Source organism: Artemia sp. Qi Xiang Cuo, chromosome 12 (genome assembly GCF_049724085.1).
Source record: "Artemia sp. Qi Xiang Cuo chromosome 12, ASM4972408v1, whole genome shotgun sequence".
In the NCBI taxonomy this organism is placed as follows: Eukaryota; Metazoa; Arthropoda; class Branchiopoda; order Anostraca; family Artemiidae; genus Artemia; species Artemia sp. Qi Xiang Cuo.
The window spans coordinates 31,389,846-31,408,908 of record NC_142805.1 but is presented as its reverse complement, the minus strand read 5'-3'; the positions used below and the strand labels follow the sequence as shown (position 1 = coordinate 31,408,908).

The 19,063-nt window shown below is 35.6% G+C and overlaps 1 protein-coding gene across 6 annotated transcripts in view; it reads left to right on the top strand.

Annotated features, from left to right (window-relative positions):
• Positions 1-19,063, top strand: part of LOC148946013 (pseudouridylate synthase RPUSD2-like) — a 323,761-nt gene that overhangs the window by 285,381 nt on the left and 19,317 nt on the right. For all 6 annotated transcript variants that reach the window (XM_089097950.1, XM_089097954.1, XM_089097952.1 and 3 more), the window contains exon 9: positions 15,367-15,557. In XM_089097950.1, coding sequence (XP_088954076.1) covers positions 15,367-15,557 — 191 coding nt within the window. The remainder of the gene's footprint in view (positions 1-15,366; positions 15,558-19,063) is intronic.

The following is a 19,063-nucleotide window of genomic DNA, read 5'->3' as shown; positions in this document are numbered from 1 at the left end:
ATTTCCCCACACAGCACAATGACGCTGCCAAGAATTTGTACAAAAACTTTCTACCTAAAACTTTTATACACCCATAGCATAACTTACAACCCTTGCAGTGAGGGCTCTGAGGGAGTTATCATCCTAAAAGACCGAATTTCCAGAACGTTCAATTGTGTTGAACAAAATGGATATCTAAAAATTTTGATTGGATGTGTTTGGGAAAATTGTGGGCGTGAGAGGTTAGTCTCTATCCAATCACTTTGAACTATTAAAAAAGGCACTAGCCCTTTCAATTTCCAATTGAATGAGCCCTTTTGAAGTTTCTACGACAACGCATTCAATAAAAACCTTATATGCCCCCAGTGCATAACTTACAACTCTTGCTCTGAGGGCTCTGGGGGGAGGGGTTCATCCTCAAAGACTTAAGTCCCAAACCATTCGACTAAGTTGAACAAAATGGCAATCTCAAAATTTAGATTGGATGTGTTTTGGGAAAAGATGGACGTGAGAGGGGGGTTAGTTGCCCTCAAATCACTTTCGACTATTAAAAAGGGTACTAGCCATTTGAATTTCAAATCGAATGAGCCCTTTTTCAAGTTTCTACGACAAAGATTTCAATAAAAACCTTATATGCCCCCAGGGCATAACTTATAATCCTTGCCATGGCGGTTGTGGGGGAGTGTCCTCCTCAAAAATATATTTTCTATCTTGAAATCAACTCCGCTGAACAAAATGGCTATCTCAAAATTTTGATTGGATGTGTTTGGGGGAATTATGGGCGTGGGGGGGGGCTAGTTGCCCTCCGTTCACTTTCGACTATTAAAAGTTATGTAAGTTATGCCCCCAGGGCATAACTTACAACCCTTGCCCTGAGGGTTGTGGGGGAGTTTCCTCCTCAGAAACATATTTTCTATCTGGATATCAACTACGCCGAAAAAAATGGCTATCTCAAAATTTTGATTGGTTTTGTTTGGGGGAGTGATGGGCGTTGGGGGGGGGACTCCTAGTTGCCCTTCAATCACTTTTGACTATTGAAAAGGGCACTAGCCCTTTGAATTTCCTATCGAATAAGCCTGTTTTGAAGTTTCTATGACAACGCCTTCTATAAAAACCTTATACGCCCCCAAGGCATAACTTAAAACCCTTGTCCTGAGAGTTGTGGGGGAATGTCCTCCTCAGAAACATATTTTCTATCTGGAAATAGACTACGCTGAACAAAATGGCTATCTCAAAATTTTGATTGGATGTGTTTGGGGTAATGATGGGCCTGGGGGGGGTAGTTGCCCACCAATCACTTTCGACTATTAAAAAGGGAACTAGAACTCTCAATTTTCAATCGAATGAGCCCCTTTTGAAGTTTCTACGACGACCTCTTCCATATGAAGTGCCCTGCTCTAAAGGAAAAAAAATAATAAGTAGTACATTGTGCCAACATCGTCTCAAAATTTTGATTGGATGTGTTTGGGTAAATGACGGGCGTGGGAGGGGGGCTAGTTGCCATCCAATCACTTTCGAATATTAAAAAGGGCATTGCCCACTCCAATTTCCAATCAAATGAGCCCTTTTCGAACTTTCTACGACAACTCCTTTGATACGAAGTGCCCGGGTATGGAGAAAAAAAAAACACATTATGCCCACATGGTTCTTTACTTAGGCAGCGCTAGCGCGCTGCATATGATTATTTTTTTTCCCAGAGGCACTTCACACAGAAGGGGTTGTTACAGGATTTTAAAAGGGGGCTCGTTTGAGTAAAAACCGAGTGTCTTAGTGCCCTTTTTAAGGGTCAAGATTTATCGGAGGACACTTAGCCCCCCCCCCACGGCGATCATTCCCCAAGCACATCCAATCAAAATTTTGAGATAGCCATTTCTTTCAGCGTAGCTGATTTCCAGATAGAAAATATGTTTTTGAGGAGGACACTCCCCACAACCCTCAGGGCAGGGGTTTTAAGCTATGCCCTTGGGGCATATAAGGTTTTTATAAAAGACGTTGTCGTAGAAACTTCAAAAAAGGCTTATTCGATTGGAAATTCAAAAAGCTAGGGGCTTTTTTAATAGTCGAAAGTGATTGGAGGGCAACTAGCCCCCCCCCCCCACGGTCATCATTCCGCAAAATATATGGAATCCGAAATTGGGGATAGTTTCGGTGTCTAATATAGTCGATTTACAGATTTAAAACATATTTTTGATGAGGACAATCCCCCAAAACTCATACATCACGTGTTGTAATTTATGCCCTATGTCCATGTAAGGTTTATATGCATGGCATTGTCGTAAAAACTGCAAAAAAGGCTCTTTCGATTGAAATTCCGAAGGGCAAGTGCTCTTTTTAATTGTCAAAATTAATTGGAGGGCAACTAACCCCCCTCTCTCGCCCACCTTTTCCCCAAATACGTCCAATCAAAATTTTGAGATAGCCATTTTATTAAACGTAGTTTTAAGTTCTGGAAATTAGGTCTTTGAGGATGACAACTCCCCCACAGCCCTCAGGGCAAGGGTTGTAAGTTATGCCTTGGGGGCAAATAAGGTTTTGTATAGACAACGTTGTTGTAGAAACTTCAGAAAGGGCTCATTCGACTGGAAATTTAAATGGCTAATTCCCTTTTTAATAGTCGAAAGTGATTCTAAGGCAACTGACACTCCTTCCACGCCCACCATTTCCCCAAACACATCCAATCAAAATTTTGATATAGCCATTTTGTTCAACGTAGTCGAAAGTTCTGGAAATTATATGTTTGAGTAGGACACTCCCCCTACAGTCTTCAGGGGCAAGGATTATAAGTTATTCCCTGGGGCATATATGGTTCTTATGGAAGGAATGCTCGTATAAACTTGAGAGGGTGCTCATTTTATTGGAAATTGAACGTTCTAGTTCAATTTTTACGAGTCAAAAGATATCCGAGGGCAACTAGCCCCCCACCCACACACACACACACACACCTTTTTTCCCCAATTCCATCCGATAAAAATTTTATAATAGCCATTTCATTAAAAATAGTTCAAAGGTCAGATAAGAAAAATTCCTGTGTCGACAGAACCCGCCTGGGGCCGGAAGCAGGCGTTATGAGTAATACTCTAGGGGCATATATAGTTCTTATGGAAGGGATGCTCATATAAGCTTTAGAGAGGGCTCATTTGATTGGAAATTGAAAGTTCTTGTTCACCTTTTAAGAGTCAAAAGAGGTTGGAGGGCAACTAGCCCCCCCCCCTCATCCTCGCCCTCCGTTGTCGACACAGCCCACCAGGGCCCGGTGGTAGGCGTTGTAAATTATGCCCTGGGGGCATATAAGCAATCAAACAATCATTAAATATACAATCAATGCAAACAAACATACAATAGATATTAATGTAAATTAATAAATAAATTTAGTTTTTTAAATTAATTTTCTTATGTTACTAAGTTTTAGACAAAAGTCATAAAGGCAATAAGGTTTCGATGTTTTATTGTTTTTTAGTTTTGTACTAACATTATTGAAAACAGGGCCACCAACGGGAAGGTTGTGCACAGCCAGCCCCGTCCGCCCACCCTTTAGGATTAAGCCCGACCCCCTAATATCATCCCATTTGTAGCGCAAATATGAGGATAGCCTTATATAGTGCTTGTTAATGGTTATCTCTTTTGTAAAGTTGTTTTAAATTTTAAATCAAGATGTTTCTGTTACTAAGTTTTAGACAATCGAAAACTAAAGGTCATAAGGACCATGGGATTATAATTTTTTATTGGGTCTTTTTCTAAGAACTCATCATTTTGTTGTGTAGAGTCAGCCCCGCTCGCCCACTCCTTAGCATTAAACCCGACCCCCTGATATCCTCCCATTTGCAGTGCAAATGGGAGATATTAAGGGGGCTCATTATTGCACAATCTTTGAAATCAATCCTGCAATAACTAAAAATATAAAGTATTTTTGAGTATTTTAAGTTCTTCCACAACTCAAACGGTCCAACATTCTACAGCCCAACTGTCTACGCTAAAGTTTTCTTCTTTATGCCAACTACGCTGCCCCCACCCCAAAGACTTTAATAAGGGGAAGTTTTTTATGGGAAGAACACATAGTAAATCTATTATGATTATCCAATTATAAGGTTAAAATACATACTCTGCGATAGATGCAAAAATGCTTTGGCAAACAAAATCCTATTAAGGTCAATTCCAAACAGTCGTTATCTCTCTGTGTCAGCAAGTGAAATGGTCTAAACACCCTTATTGAAACTGTTTTTTAAATCCATTCATTGTTGTCAATCCCTGTCCACATGTTATGCAAGCTGTCTATTGTTCATATATAAAATTTCTATCAAAGAGGTAATCGTATAGACTTTGAAAAAAACCTCATTCGATTTAAATCGAAAGTTCTAGATCCGTTTTTTAAAGTCAAGAATAATCGGACAGTAAGCAACCCCCCCCCCCATGCCATAAAACTTGAAACTTTTTGCAATCAAAAACGAACAAAAATAAATTAAAAAAAAAACTTTCTGAAAAATAAATTTTTCAAAGAAAAGTAAAAGCAATTTTAAACCTCAGATCAGAATACGAAAATACCTTTTACAATTCCAACTCAAAACGACTAGAAATTACTATTAAAGAATAAATGAAACCCAAAACGAACAGAAATTAAATAAACAATCATAGCAATAAACATACAACAAGTTATAATATAAATGAATTAATAGATCTTAAAGTGAGTAATGCTTATACTGAATATGAAAATCAAGCTTAAAACGAAAACAAATATTTTGCTATTAAAGTTTAAATGAAACTTAAAACGAGCAGAAATTAAATAAACAATCAATGCGAACAAACATACAATATATATTAATGTTAATGAAGAAATAAATCTTAAAACGAGTGAAACTTCAATTGAATATGCAAATCAAGTCTGAATCGAATAAAAATAACTACAAACAAGAGTTATGGTATCGCCTCACTGCAGAAGCCTAAAACCCACTGCTTCATTGGCGCTTTACTGAAAACGAATTATATTACAAATGTTTTCTTTTGTACTTAATATTGGAAATAAATATTAAAATTACAGTAAAATTTTGAACTGATGAGCTTTCAGCAATTAATATCATTATACATCAAATATTCAGCTTAATTTATTAGTTCTTTCCAAGATTGTTCAAGAGAAATATAGTTTCACTACAAACAAAATATGGATACTGACCCGTTCTTTAACTGTAAAAACCTAAAGCCTTCTGCGTCATTGGCGCTTCACTGAAAACGAATTACTCATATATTACAAATTTATTCTTTTCCAGTTCTTACAGCATTGAAAATGAAAATAAAAATTACAGTGAAAAAAAATCTTGAACTGATGAATCTTTCAACAATTAATATCATTATATATCTAATATTCAATTTGATTTTGTTTATACTTTCCAAGACTGTTAAAGACTCATAGATTTATCAGGTAACATCTTGGTCTCATTACTCGAAATGAAGAACATCAACCGTAATATGAACTCCGGAAATCCAGTTATGTCTCTCTATAAAACGGAAGATTTTAAGTTGTGATACAAATTCTAAAGCGAGTTTGTAGTCCTAATACTAATGCCCCCCCCCCCCTAAGGTTTTTTCTGGCGCCCTCTTTCCCTGTTTTTTTTCTTTTTTCATTCTTTTTTTAGAATAAATTTGTGGATTTGGTCAATTGTTGGCACCTTTGTCACATTGCCCCCCCCCCCCAAGATTTCGCTCATGATCCGCCCCTGGTGGCTATGAGGTTAGAAATAAGTTACTGAACATTACGATTATGATTTTTGAAAAAGGTGAAGTACCTAGCGAGTTTAGGAAGACCCTTATTATACCCCTATATAATAAAGGGGATCAGAGTGAGTGTGGTAATTATAAAGGCATTAGCCTGGTTTCTGTTGGTTGGAAAGTACTTAGTAGGATGATACTTTTTCGACTTATAGATGCTGTAGACAAAGTTTTAAGAGAAGAACAGCGCTGTTTAAGGAAGGGAAAAGAATGTGTCGACCAAATTTTCACTCTTAGATTAATAACTGAGAATTGCCCGATTCATCAAATATCTTTACTTATCAGTTTTATAGATTATGAGCAAGCGGTCGATTCAGCTGATAAAAGAGCTTATCCGTGTAGGATATACCAGACAAATCCATTAAAGTGATTAGTGCTATGTACGAGAATAACACTGCCGCGGTTAAGGAAATGAGGTAAGTAGCTGGTTTCATATTAAATCAGAAGTTAAGCTGGGTTGTCTTCTATCCCCATTTATATAGATCATTTTGATGGACTTTGTCTTAAAGAGCACAGGAAAGGCAATGGGAGAATGCAAAATCAAATGTTGAAGAAAAATTTTCCGGGACTTAGACTCTACTGACGATTTAAGCATTCTAGATGAAACTGTGAGCAAAACGAATGAGCTTTTAGAGGTTTTGCGAGTTCAAGGTGCTAGAAAATGTTTGAAAATTAAGGTTAAGATGACTTAATTCGCTAAGGTTAGGAATGAGTGAAGATGAAAAGGTAACGAAAAATCGATCAAGTGGAGAGCTGCATTTACCTTGGTAGTATTCTTAGTAAAGACCATAGATGTTAAAAGTAGAATAGCCAAGGTTCAGGTTGTTTTTTTCGCAGTTGAAAAAAGTTTGGAAGAATAGGAAGATAAGTCTGTGAATCTAGATTAGAATTAGACTGAAAAGCCCGCCTGCTGTGAAATAGAAGAAGAAGAAGAATATTGGAAGCTATAGTCATGACAGTGGTCAAATATAAATGATGAAGCATGGGCGCTCCAAAAAAACTGAGGAAGATTTGCTAGATGTTTTCTAGAGATTTTTTTGCGGAATGTTTTGGGTACCTGATTGACTGAATGTATTTCAAACATCACGCGGAAAAGTGTGGTTCAATCCCTCTTAGGAGAGCCTAAGCGAGTCTGTATAGGAGAGCCTAATGTCTCTTTGAAATTCTTAAAAATTCACACTTTCGACTTAAATTTACCATTTCCAACATATAACATATGATTTTCCAACATACAACATATATAAATTTACAGCATATAACAAAATAAATTTTTCACGATGTATTGAGTGATACCTATAATCCAAGATTAATTTAATATAATGTTATTATTTATATATTCCCACGCTGCTAATGAGAAAATCTAGCTCGTTTTTCAGAGGTAGAGAGAACAAAATCCAACAACGTTGCCACGTAACATAATTAGATCTCCGCTTTATTCAGAGCCGCTTAGTAAAAATTAATTATTCTACAATTACTGTTTGGTTTGATTTCTATCAGATTATTTTGTTATCTTGGCTATTGAGCATTGGCGTCGTTGAGGGGAGGGGGTAATTGGCCCCCCCCCGCTCGCAGTAATTTGGAAAAGAACTGTAATTTCTTAAGTAGCTTTAAAACTATTGCTTGTTGCTTTGTTTTAAGTGTCAAATTTGCTATTTACTTTGAGCATATAATTTTGTCTTAATTAACCCGTGCTTATTTTAGCATAAGGAAAACCACATCAATATTTTTCCAAATATACTGCCTTTGAAACCTTATCAAGTAAAAATGCGAGCCTGTTTAATGACAAAATTGAAAAATGTTCTATGCTACCCTGTTTGTCACATTTGTTCAGCTCAATTTTTTCGCCTGATATTGAAGGTGCTTTTACTTCCTAAAACCTATCAGTTCAAGATTCTCTTGTTTTAAAACTTTCAAGAGTGGGAATGAATGCACCCTCCTCCACATCTTCAAATAGGACAGAAATGGAATCATTGAAGAATAAGAAGGTAGATATATACTGAATATAATTTCTGGAATGAAAGAGAAATCATTGAAAAAGAAGATGAAAGTTAGGTTTTTTTTATCATGATCTTTGTACTATAGCTAGATAAGTCAAATTGGTTGTAGTTTGGTTATGGAATTTGGTAGAGGGGGATCCACTCCAGGAATCATTTAATTGTTTTAAGTTTTATGTCCAGTATTTAATTGAAACTCTTAATTCTCTTATTTGCTATTGAAATGCCTAGTAAATGACGATAACATCCTATCCCTTACGTTTCGGATTCACGTACAAATCCATACATGTAGAACTGCCTCTATGTATAATGTCATGCTGGCTTCTTGCTATTTTCGCTTTTCTAATTGTATCTTTTAACCAACTCCAAGAAAAGAATTAACATTAATGTGGCTAAAAATTATGACTGAAATTAGTCACATTTCACACAACGCCAGCACTACTTGTGGGACATTTATCTCTGCATCAGCAGGCTGTATGAAAAGTCTGCTTAGAATAGCATAAAGTGAATTTAGACAAGATATGTATAATTTTCTCACAATTTAGAAAGTTTGTGTGCATGTATAAGTGGTACCAACCTATTCTCATTCTCAATCCATTTTCTATTGTTATCAGTTTTATCACCCAGCACTAGGAGACCGAGCTTCGTTCGTGATGGTAATTATAGACATAAAAACGATGTTCAGTGTAACCCCCCTCTAGAAGTGATTACCGCCCATACCCTAATTTACACAAGAAAAATTTGTGCGTAATTTTTATAGATTTTTTTTCAAAGATACAAAGGGGAAGGTAATTTTCAAACTCTAGAAGTCAATTTCTCCTTCCAATTGGCATCCCTGGCAAATTTTTATTAATTTAAGGTTTCTGCCACAATGATGCCAAGAAAAGTTCAGATTTACTGGATATTATTTGTCAGACAATGCCCATTTGATAAGTCAATAATTCTAGCTTTGTTTTTTAAATACTTTTAAATTAGAAATACGGTTCCCTTCGGAAGAGATAAACCACTAAATATTTAGTGTCATAGAAAGGCCAAGCTGTTGCCTTAGAAAAAAGAATTTGTAGTTCCCTGTCATTTGGATCTTTTGCACTTGCTTTGCTTTTAGCGAGGGGTGCAGACTTCCCACCACCTACTGTACATCTAGGAATACCATATGTTGTCACACAGTTCCGCCATGATTGGGACAGTCCCCAAAACGCTTGGCAAAGTTATGCTACGTTTGGCACGCGCCACCTAATGTGCATGATTTCTTAGAGAGAGCGGCCCCTTGCGTTTTTGGAGAGATAACCTTTCATCGATCCAGCTTTCTAATATTTATCTTAAAAATATCTGTGTATTTTTGATCTTCCTTTTATTGATACAAGATTATGGGATCGGGACGTATTTGGTTGTTTTTCGTAATTAGATATATTGACGTATCAACTGCAGGAGATTCCCCCGAGTCTAATATGTTACCTAGCAACTTAATTATTTTTTCAAGTGAAAGAGATTGTCAAACCCTACTGTTTTATTCTCACATTTCAACCTGTGAAAATTTATAACCCAATTTTAATTGAAATATGTCAGTACACATTGTAAAAGACAGAATGAAATAATTGTGCTCAAAGATGCTCCCAATATCAACGAAAAAGTTCTTTAAGGATATTGCAACTCAAGATAAATAAGGGAAATGGACGAAGCGGAGTTTGGGAAAATAATTCTCCCATTGGAAAATTCTGATTGAAGAATCTATCACTTTGAATGCACTCAGTGTTGGGAATTTTTCAATTGTACGTATATTTTTACATCGTTATCATCAAGTTTTCACTCGATATTATCATACTCGTATAAAAATGAATGCTTAAGGGCTGGACAGATATATTTCTTATTATTTGTAACGCATTGCCGAAAATTTATCAAAGAAGCCGAGATTTAAAAAATGAACATTGATAAAAATCAGATTCAGAAATCAGAATTTCGTATAAGTTCTCCTAATTTGGATTACTTTAGTCCTAATTGCGAAGACTCTTTTAACTGTCGTCGTCTTAGAAAGGGTGTATCATTCCAAAGCTTGTAGAAAATAAGGTTAAAGCAAAACTGAAAAAACAGCCTACTGGTTAATGAGACTTTAGCTGAAATTTAGCTAACATTTTTAGCTTAGAGACTTTAGCTGAATTTTGTGCCAGAAATTTAGCTTGAGTATTCCTGACTTCAAAAAAATAATTTATGTTCCGCCTAGAAAAATAATATCGGATTTTTTTTTTCGTCCTTCTCTCCTTTCTGAAATTCTGGGGACATTGAACATCCTTTGTTGCTCTTTTCTAAAGACATCCTGGAACTCGGGATCCTATTTCTTTCCATAATTAGCCTTTTTCAGAAGATTCTATTATCAAGTCCTGACTCAACTCTATTGGAAGAATTCTCAACAATCAAAAACATTCATATCTCGTAATCCCTTTGAAGATCATTAATAGCTTTGATCCTAGGCTGTAGAAAATTTTATAAAGAAGTTAAGCTTTGTTATGAAATAAGGCTATGAGACCGAACCACCATCAGACAAGCATGAGGGAAAAGTTTCTATAGAGAAGAGTATATTCTTTTTGCTGATTAAATAAATAAAAAAAGTTTTTTTCAACTGAAAATAAGGAGGAACGTTAAAACTAAAATCGAACAGAAATTATTCCGTGTTTGAAGGGGTTGCCACCCTCCTCAATACCTTGCTCTTCACGCTAAAGCCTTTAGTACTTTTTAAAAAAAGCTTCCTATTCTAATTAAACGGCCTTGTGTTTCAGGAGTCGTTCTTATAAATTTTCACAGTCAAATTTGGGACAAACAGTCCAATTTTAGCGTAAAGAGCAAGGTATTGAGGAGGGGGCAACCTCATATACGTAATGATTTATGTTCGTTTTGAGTTTAATATTGCTTCCTACGTTCAGTTGGAAAATTTGTGGGTTTTTTTTATTTAATTTCTGATCGTTTACCAAATAATGACGGTAAATCTGGCACACCCTCCATGTAAAATTCCCTCCTCTCATGTGAAACTCCTTGGAAAGTTCTTCCCACCTAAAATACACCCCTACCTTTGTAAAATTCCTTCTGGACAATTCCGTCCTTTCTGAAATCCCCCCCCTCCTTGTAAAATTTCTTGCAGAAGATTCAGCTTGAAAAATTCTCCCTAGCATGCTTTCATTTGAAAAAGACTAAATTCTAATAGTCCTTAATTTGTAGACCTGTAGAAAAGCCTAGAGTTGAAACAGTGGCCTAATTAGCTGATTTTCTGGAAGGGCCAAAGTCTTATAAATTGCTATACACTTTTCTCATTTAGTAGGATACCAATCTTCCGATGAACACGGTATTTTTCGCAATACAGCACAAGAAATTAAAAAGATTAACACTACGTGGTATATTATTTCTTATATCTGTCTCTTAAATACCCATTATAGACAAGCAAATTCCTGTAAAATCAACATTGTGCTGCAAATGGTCTAAGTTCTTGGGAAATCGTAGTTGGGAGCTGTCATTTTGCTTTTATTTCCCGACTGATTTTCTTGGCTTATTGCGCCAACAAAACTGCTCAGGAGGCAATTGACTCCTTTGCCGCTAGTTCTTCCAGTGAGGTGAAAAAGGTCAGATATTTGGGTGGAGGTGCAATTTTGAAAATTGTAGGCTACTGGAAAGTGCTTCTAATTTTGTGAAAAATCCTAAAAACAACCTTTGTTTTAATAAAAGCATGCTGTCATCTTCTGATGACGATTTGGATGTTCCAAATAAAACTACTAAGCTATCTCTCTGGGTATCCTACGGGGGAAAGGATGCAAAGAAAGTATCAGGTGCAACTTCTGCAAAGTGTTTCTTAAGGCTAAGGGAGTATCTGATGTGACATTTATATGCCATCTTAAAAGGATGCATTTAATTGATGTGCGCAAATATGAAGTATGTGCGTTTGGTGCAGCAAATAACAAACCCAAACCAACTCAAGAAAATATATCAAGTCAGGCTGTTTCTAAGCTCCGGATAGCAAACTAGTGACAAAGAGGGCAATGAATTAGTGAAATCTGGAATAAGAAGATCAGAAATAAAACCCTTCTTTATATCCAATCAATCAAAACAAGCTTCTCATCGGAAGCTCTGCTGCCAAACCCTGCTTAAGGACGAATTGCCACTCTCTGTGTTAGATAAGCCAGATATGAAATAGCTTATTTAAAAAACAACAGGGGGCCTTTGTTGCACTTTGACCTTTATGTTACTTTAAAATTTTCCTATAAAAAAATAGTTATGAGGAGTGTCAATTCATGAAATGTACTTGGGACGCCAAATGTAATCTCGAAACTAAGGAAGTTTTGTTGTTTTTGATTGTACAATGAAAAGTCTTAAAAATAGGGATTTCAAAAGCAAAATTCCAAAAAGAAACTTCAAATCAAGAGGGGAGAGAAAATTTGAGGGGGGGAGGCAGCTACTCCCTCTACCCTCCCCTAAAATTTACGTCTTGGATCGTCAATTTTCACCACTAGCAAATTCTTAAACTTAAATTGAATATGCAAACCAAGCTTAAAACGAACAAAAATCATCACAAACAAGATTTTGGCTACTGCCCCCCCTCCCTTGTAAAAGTTTAAAGCCTACTGTGTCATTTGCGCTTTGCTGAAAACGAATTATGTTACAAATATTTTCTTTGTTACTTACAGCCGTGAAAAAAAAATACAATTAAAATTATTGCAGAAATCATAATGTGTGCAGTTGCACTCATCTGGTAAAGAGCGAATCTCGCCCCATTGTCCCCAAAATTTTAAAAACGCGTGTTGAATATATTTTTAAATGTAAAAGAATCGCTATTTAACGGCCGGAGATGGCAAAGAATAAATAAAGAATTAAAAAAGATGCACAGGAGACGCATCGTTCTTAGCTATACTAAATGCTATTGCTTTGAATCTGATAAAATTACAAATCGGCACTTAGCTGTCGCGCAATGTCCTCTTGCGGGATTCCACGATGATTCATTTTATACCATGAATTGTGGGGACATACAATTCGTTTTTTTTTTTAAAGGTAGTGGCTGAGTTTATCGTTCTATGGTTCTCAGACATGCTTAATGATAGTGTAACTTTAATTAAGGTCAAGCCCCCTTTTCTTATGTTTTTTTTATCCCATGTTAATAATTATCCAAATTTGCTTATGCAAATAACCAAGTCGTTTTAAGTGTAAAATAATAATACCTTCTACTAATTTGAGTGCATAATTACTTAAGTAAAAAAGAGTGTTAGTGTTAATTATGAATTCTTTCAAAGCACAAAATGTTTTCAAACTTCCGTTTTTAGAGTTTTGCTTACCGCAGGCGAATATTACTCTTTACTTATCGTTCGTTACCCATGAACAGCTTGATATAAGAAAGTGAGAGTTTTAGATATCCCAGAATTTATTTCCGCCATCATGTGCAATACCATAAACAAGAAGGCCAGACAAAAGAAAACTACACAAATTTTATGCGGTGATTACCTAAGTTCGGTTCATGCCATATTTTACGGCACTAGGCACTTCAAAAGCCCGCTTTGTCACTAGTCCTGTATGCAGTTGAATCACTGTGTTTCAGATTGTGTTGAACCTTCGTCTGAAGGTGTAAACAGATGACTTTGCTGAACTTAACTTATCACGAAGATGTTGCAACACATGACAAAGCTTTTTCTAGTAAGCTAACTTTCTCGAGCTTGCCTCTCCGTAGGCCTAGTCAACTGTGTACGCTAATCTAATAGAATAGAATTTATTTGCGCTTAGAGCCCACAGGAAACGGCCAAATATATAAAACAAACAACAATTACACTGAAATTACGAAAATCCTAACATAATCCTGCAGAAACCTAGCTCTATGATCCATCGCGAGACGGAGGAATCGTGCTAAGTTTCTTACACCTATAATACATTCATCTGCACACACTCTCACCGACCACTGAAAATCAAAATTCTCCCTACTAAACACTTCAATTCTCCAATTATTCAGTTCTTCACATTCACATATTAAATGATCTACACTTTCATTCAATCCTCCACACAGGATAAAAATACGGACCAGTCCTTGACCTTTCCCCCCAATAAACTTTTATCTTTGGCCCAGTGGCAAACTATCAGCCCTCATTCCAATTAATAACTTTGTTTCCTTTTTATTCAAAACCCACCTTAAAAAAAATTTAACTTTACCCTAAATCTCCTTCAACCGACAGTAAAGACCCAGTGAACTAAAACGAGCATTGGGCCTGCCATGCCTGTGTCTCCAGTAAAATCCTTTCAACTAATCCACTTACTTGGTCTCAGTCCCTAAACCATATATATTAAGTGGTGTAATAATAAGTGGTCGCACTTGAACTCCCTCCCTCGGGTGATGAGAACGAGCCGTGTTCCTTAAGATATTTGTCTTGTGTATGTTATTTCTCTTAATAGAAATATGCCTTTCTTGTGTTCCAGATTCGATTCAGCATATGTATTCTAATATAGTTTATTCAATAAGTCTTGAAACGGAAAAAAGTGTTATGGTACACAAAAAGTTTATTTTAGAAATAGCATTATGATATACGTCGTATATAATACTGTCTGAGTTCATTCCGTATTGATCGGCCTTATTGTGCCCTTGACAAGAAAAAGGGATAATTAAGCGTTGTCCATCCATGATTTGAACAATCCGTTTCTTCCCTAATGCAAGTAACAGCCTGAATAATGACACAAATTCTACTTTCTGGCGCCTTGTTTATTTTCTTCATTTATCTTCCTTTTCTCTGCAGCAGTAGCTTTTCTTGCGGAAAACTCTTGTACTTCCACTTTTTTTCCAAGAGGATGGACATCACTGTATGAAGGTTCATAACAATGAATTTGTATATGCTACTTCTTCCCTTCAATGATTTGCGCAGGCAAAGGCGTCATTGAGCTTGTGTAATGGGTTCTAATTTATACAAAAAAAAAGAAGCCATAAAAGAAAGTACGGTAAATTTGAGTAATTTAATCTCTTGGCTTGAATGAATTAGATAAACACCAGAAAGAATTGAATTGCTTTATTTTTCTCTATCGATCAAACCGAGATGTCAGAGAAATAATAAAACATATTTTTAATCATTTTTTATTTATCTTGTTTCTACCATGCCTGCTCATCTGATAAACTTTTCGAGGGTATGAGCGTTATTTCCGAGTTGAAAGGCTCTCCTCGGGATTTTGAGGGTAGTCGACTTTGTGAGCTAGTAAGGTCTTTGGAGAATAAGGTTTGATGAAAAAACATCACTTCCATTTGAATTGTGTTTTTTTTTTATTTTAGTAGAATGAACTGAGAAAAGAGATTGCTATACAAAATGCCTCGTCAATCCATGTAAACCTGACCCCATTCCCTCCCCAGAGACAGATATTCCGCTGTTCCTAGGCAGTAGAGAGACTCTAATTTTGCTTCATATTCAAGTAATCTTTCGTTTCTCGGTATTTTAGTAATTTTAAATTTTGGGAGACAAGAGATACCCGCTCCAATAATTTCGAAATGTCGACGAACTTATTTACATTAATGAATTTTTAAACTTTCCATGTATGGTCTTTATTTTCCATTACCGCTAAATAATGAAGGAGGGGGCAAACTATTTTTCATTCATTTGTCATTTAGGATAATTCGACTAATTCGATTAACCTTTTTTAGCGACGAGATCATTTGTGAGGAGCCAATTCGTGTTGTGAGCTATAAAATAGGTGTCTGCAAAGTTGCACCTGATGGCAAAGATTGCAGAACAGATTTCAGAAGACTAAGCTACAATGGGTCAACGTCGGTCGTATTATGTAAGCCTCTGACTGGACGAATGCATCAAATTCGAGTTCATCTCCAATATTTGGGTAAGTCTCAACCACAGGCTTACCTTTTTTCCCAAATACTGACTTGGCAGTACAACTATAAATAAAAAAAAAAGTGTTTTTACGTTAATTCTTTTTTTAACACAGCTCTTAGAGTACTTTTCAATATGTAATGCCAAGACAGTACATATTGAAGACAGTACATACTTAGGAAAGTACATACTTACTGAAGACAGTACATACTTAAAGTACCATATTTCACAAATTCCTATTTAAGCAAGTATCTTCGAGATGAAGGTAATTAGGCTATTGCATTTTAAAATGTTTCTGTTATTTATTGCACCTTGAAGATCACCGTCAATTTCAACTTCAAATTGGCATTCATGGATATATCTATTATTTTCAGCAAAATTCAAATTCAGTATTAATCTTCATTTTTGAACTTTCAAAGGACATGAACAATATTAGATTGCAAAAAAAAGATGCTATTATTGGTCTACATTCAGGACTTAAATAATTTGATATTGTTTTAACTTCAAATATCTTTTGAGGGAGGGAGGGGGGTAACCAAGATTTTGAAGGCTACTGTCCGATTCCTTAGTGATTTAGAGTCTTGGGAAGCAGGCAAACATCTGTCAGTTTTGCTATTGCCAAACTGTTTTTTGTTTTTTTTCGTTTTTGCCTTATTCTGTGAGGGAAGTAGCAATAAATTAATGGACTCTAAATGTCATAAAGACTGTTTTAACAACGTATAAACTGTCAAAAGACATTCTGCTGTGAGGAGACTTTTCTGTGAAGATTCGTGAAGTGTGTGGACTACTACTTGTGTGAAGGGCAATAGCCATTTTTGTGATCAGGGGTTTAAAGTAAGATCTGTAAAAGGTGGATTTTCAGGTGATTATTTTCCGTTTTTTTTTAAAGGGGTTTGTTATTCAATTACTTGAATATACCGGTTCCTTTTGAATGATCTCCGAGAGAGGGGGGTAGGATATTCCGTATATATCTGCTGTATGTAGAGTGTCTGTTTCATTTAGTAAAGGCTTAGCTCAGGGGTGGATCCAGGATTTTTTTAGGAGGGGGGGGGCACAAAATAGGTTGATCTGATAAACTTGCTTTAGGAGCAAGTGTATTTAACGCAAATTTGTGTTAATTAAGTAAATTACACTACTTTAGACTACGTTAGGGGGGGCTCGCCCCTCCCCTCGATCTGCCGCTGGCTTAGCTCATGACTACCTTTAGGGTAGAAAACTTATTTACTCTAGGATGCCCGAAGAATTTTGTTAATTATTATTATTCTGTTGTTTTTTTGTATCAGAGGTAATTTTCCACATCATGATAAGAGACAATATTGAAAAGTAGTATGCATGATTTTTTTTTTTTTTTTTTTTTTTTTTTTTTTTTGTATGTGTGTGTTTGTGTACCAGAGGCAATTTTTCACATCATGATAAAAGACGATATTGAAAAGTAGTATGTATGGTCATACCACCTAACTCAAATTTTATTATTGTAAGATGTTTTGTTCTAGTTCAATAAGCGGAAAATTCTTTTCTAAAATAGCGCTTTTTATCTTTGGATAATAGTTTGTTTACTGATAAAACAGTTCCTTCCCGAAGAAATCCAGCCTTATTTTTATCAAACTTTTAATTTATTCTTAATTTAATTCCAAAATTCAAATATTAACCCTTAAACAATATTTGTGTGTTTTATACCTTATAGTCGATTCTATATTTTTTTTATTTTCTCCTTGTTGCTTCTATTTTACTTTGATATGTATTTATAAGGTATGGTTTAGTGTTTTCTAGAATATGCAGGAATGCAAATGACAGTTACATCTTTTGTGTGATAAGGACAAATCATATTTTTATATGATGCTTCTTATCACACTATATTATTGTATTCGTGTCTAGGTCCTGTTTTTTGCCTCTCCATAGGCCTAGCCGAATATACGTATGTATATGAAATGATAAATGGTAGAATTTGAACTAGACGGAGAAATATGATCAATGTAGTTACATTTTTCGGGTAATACTATAATCTAGAAAATGAGACTTTTCCCTTTGCAATAATTTTTTCTTAAGGTTCGTATTTTTTCAGTTCGATAGATTGAAGAAGTTCCTATATCTATGTTTTTGAATTAAGTTCAAAGGGAGATAACTCAGTATTTTTCTTTGGACTGTGGAATTACATTAGCTATGTTTTGACGTCATACTTCTTTTCCAGCTTTCTTCTTAAAGACTAAACATTTGGCATAAATTACTGTCATCTCTATTTCAAATACCCCGTATTATAGATATTTGCAGAGATGGCGATATCTGCCCTCTATATTCTACCTACCGTAGAAACTGTTTATGGATCACCCTAGTATGTACTACTACATACCAGTATCCTTTCACAGAGCGGAATTACCTCCCTGAAAATCAATATGAAGGACTCTCCAAGTAACTTGTCAAAATGTAAGTCTAAAAATTGTACTCTCAGACATTCTGGACCTGTCCCCCTTTTTACTAGGGAGAGGGGCAAAAATCTATTTTAAATTTTGTGGCGGATGAACCCCCTCCTCCCAATTGACGCCACCGTAAGGAGTCTATTATAATGTCATGTAATTTATATTTGTTGACATCTATTGTACTTTTGCAATATACGCTGCTTGGGGCTAGTTCAAGAAATTAATGAATACATCATCTCAATACCGCATATATCCTCAATACATCATCTACATCATACATCTACATACAATACATCATCTCATACTACTCCTCCATTTGGTTCTCTTAAACAAACACCTTGTTACTCTCTTCTCTGTTTTTAATAAGTTGTCCTAAGCTGCCCCTGCATCTTCGTCGCAGTTGATTTTAACAAGTGTTTTAATTTAGAGTGAATCGTGTTCTGGGGTCCTTGGGAGAACTTAGTTTGGGATGTGTTTAATTCAGGAAATATTATGTCTAACTTTTTATTGAAACTTTCCTACTAAAATGGGGCAGTAATCCCTTCAGCATTGTAAACATTCTTGTGGGACTGATAAAAGCATTTTGATGTATTTTACTTGCTGTTCATTGCCAGGAACAGTTTGATCGAGCAATGTGTCAAGTAGGTAGAAGATAAAAAAGAAGCAAATAAATGTTATTTGTTTGTTGCATATACTCTTTTATATTGTAGCATTTAGAGGGTTATATTGTAGCACTATTGGCCATCGAAATATATATATGAAGATTCACATGAACAGGTCGTGAATGTGGACTTTGGCAGAAGAGAAACGATTAATAATATCTTGCGGCTAATTTTTTGTCTATACAAGAAAATTCTGTTTGGTTGTTGGTTCTTAAGTTTAGTGCGCGTGATGGTCCCTCATTCCAGACAAGTCCCATAGTGCATGAAGCTCATTCTATAAAAAATAAAACTCAGACCAGGAAAATTTATTTTTATTGATATTTTTTTTCTCTCTCTCTTCTTGTTCTTCTTTCTTAGATTGAAAAATCCCTCAATTATTAATAGAGAATCCCTCAATGACTAAAATCCCTCAATAATTAAAATTAGATTGAATCCCCCCC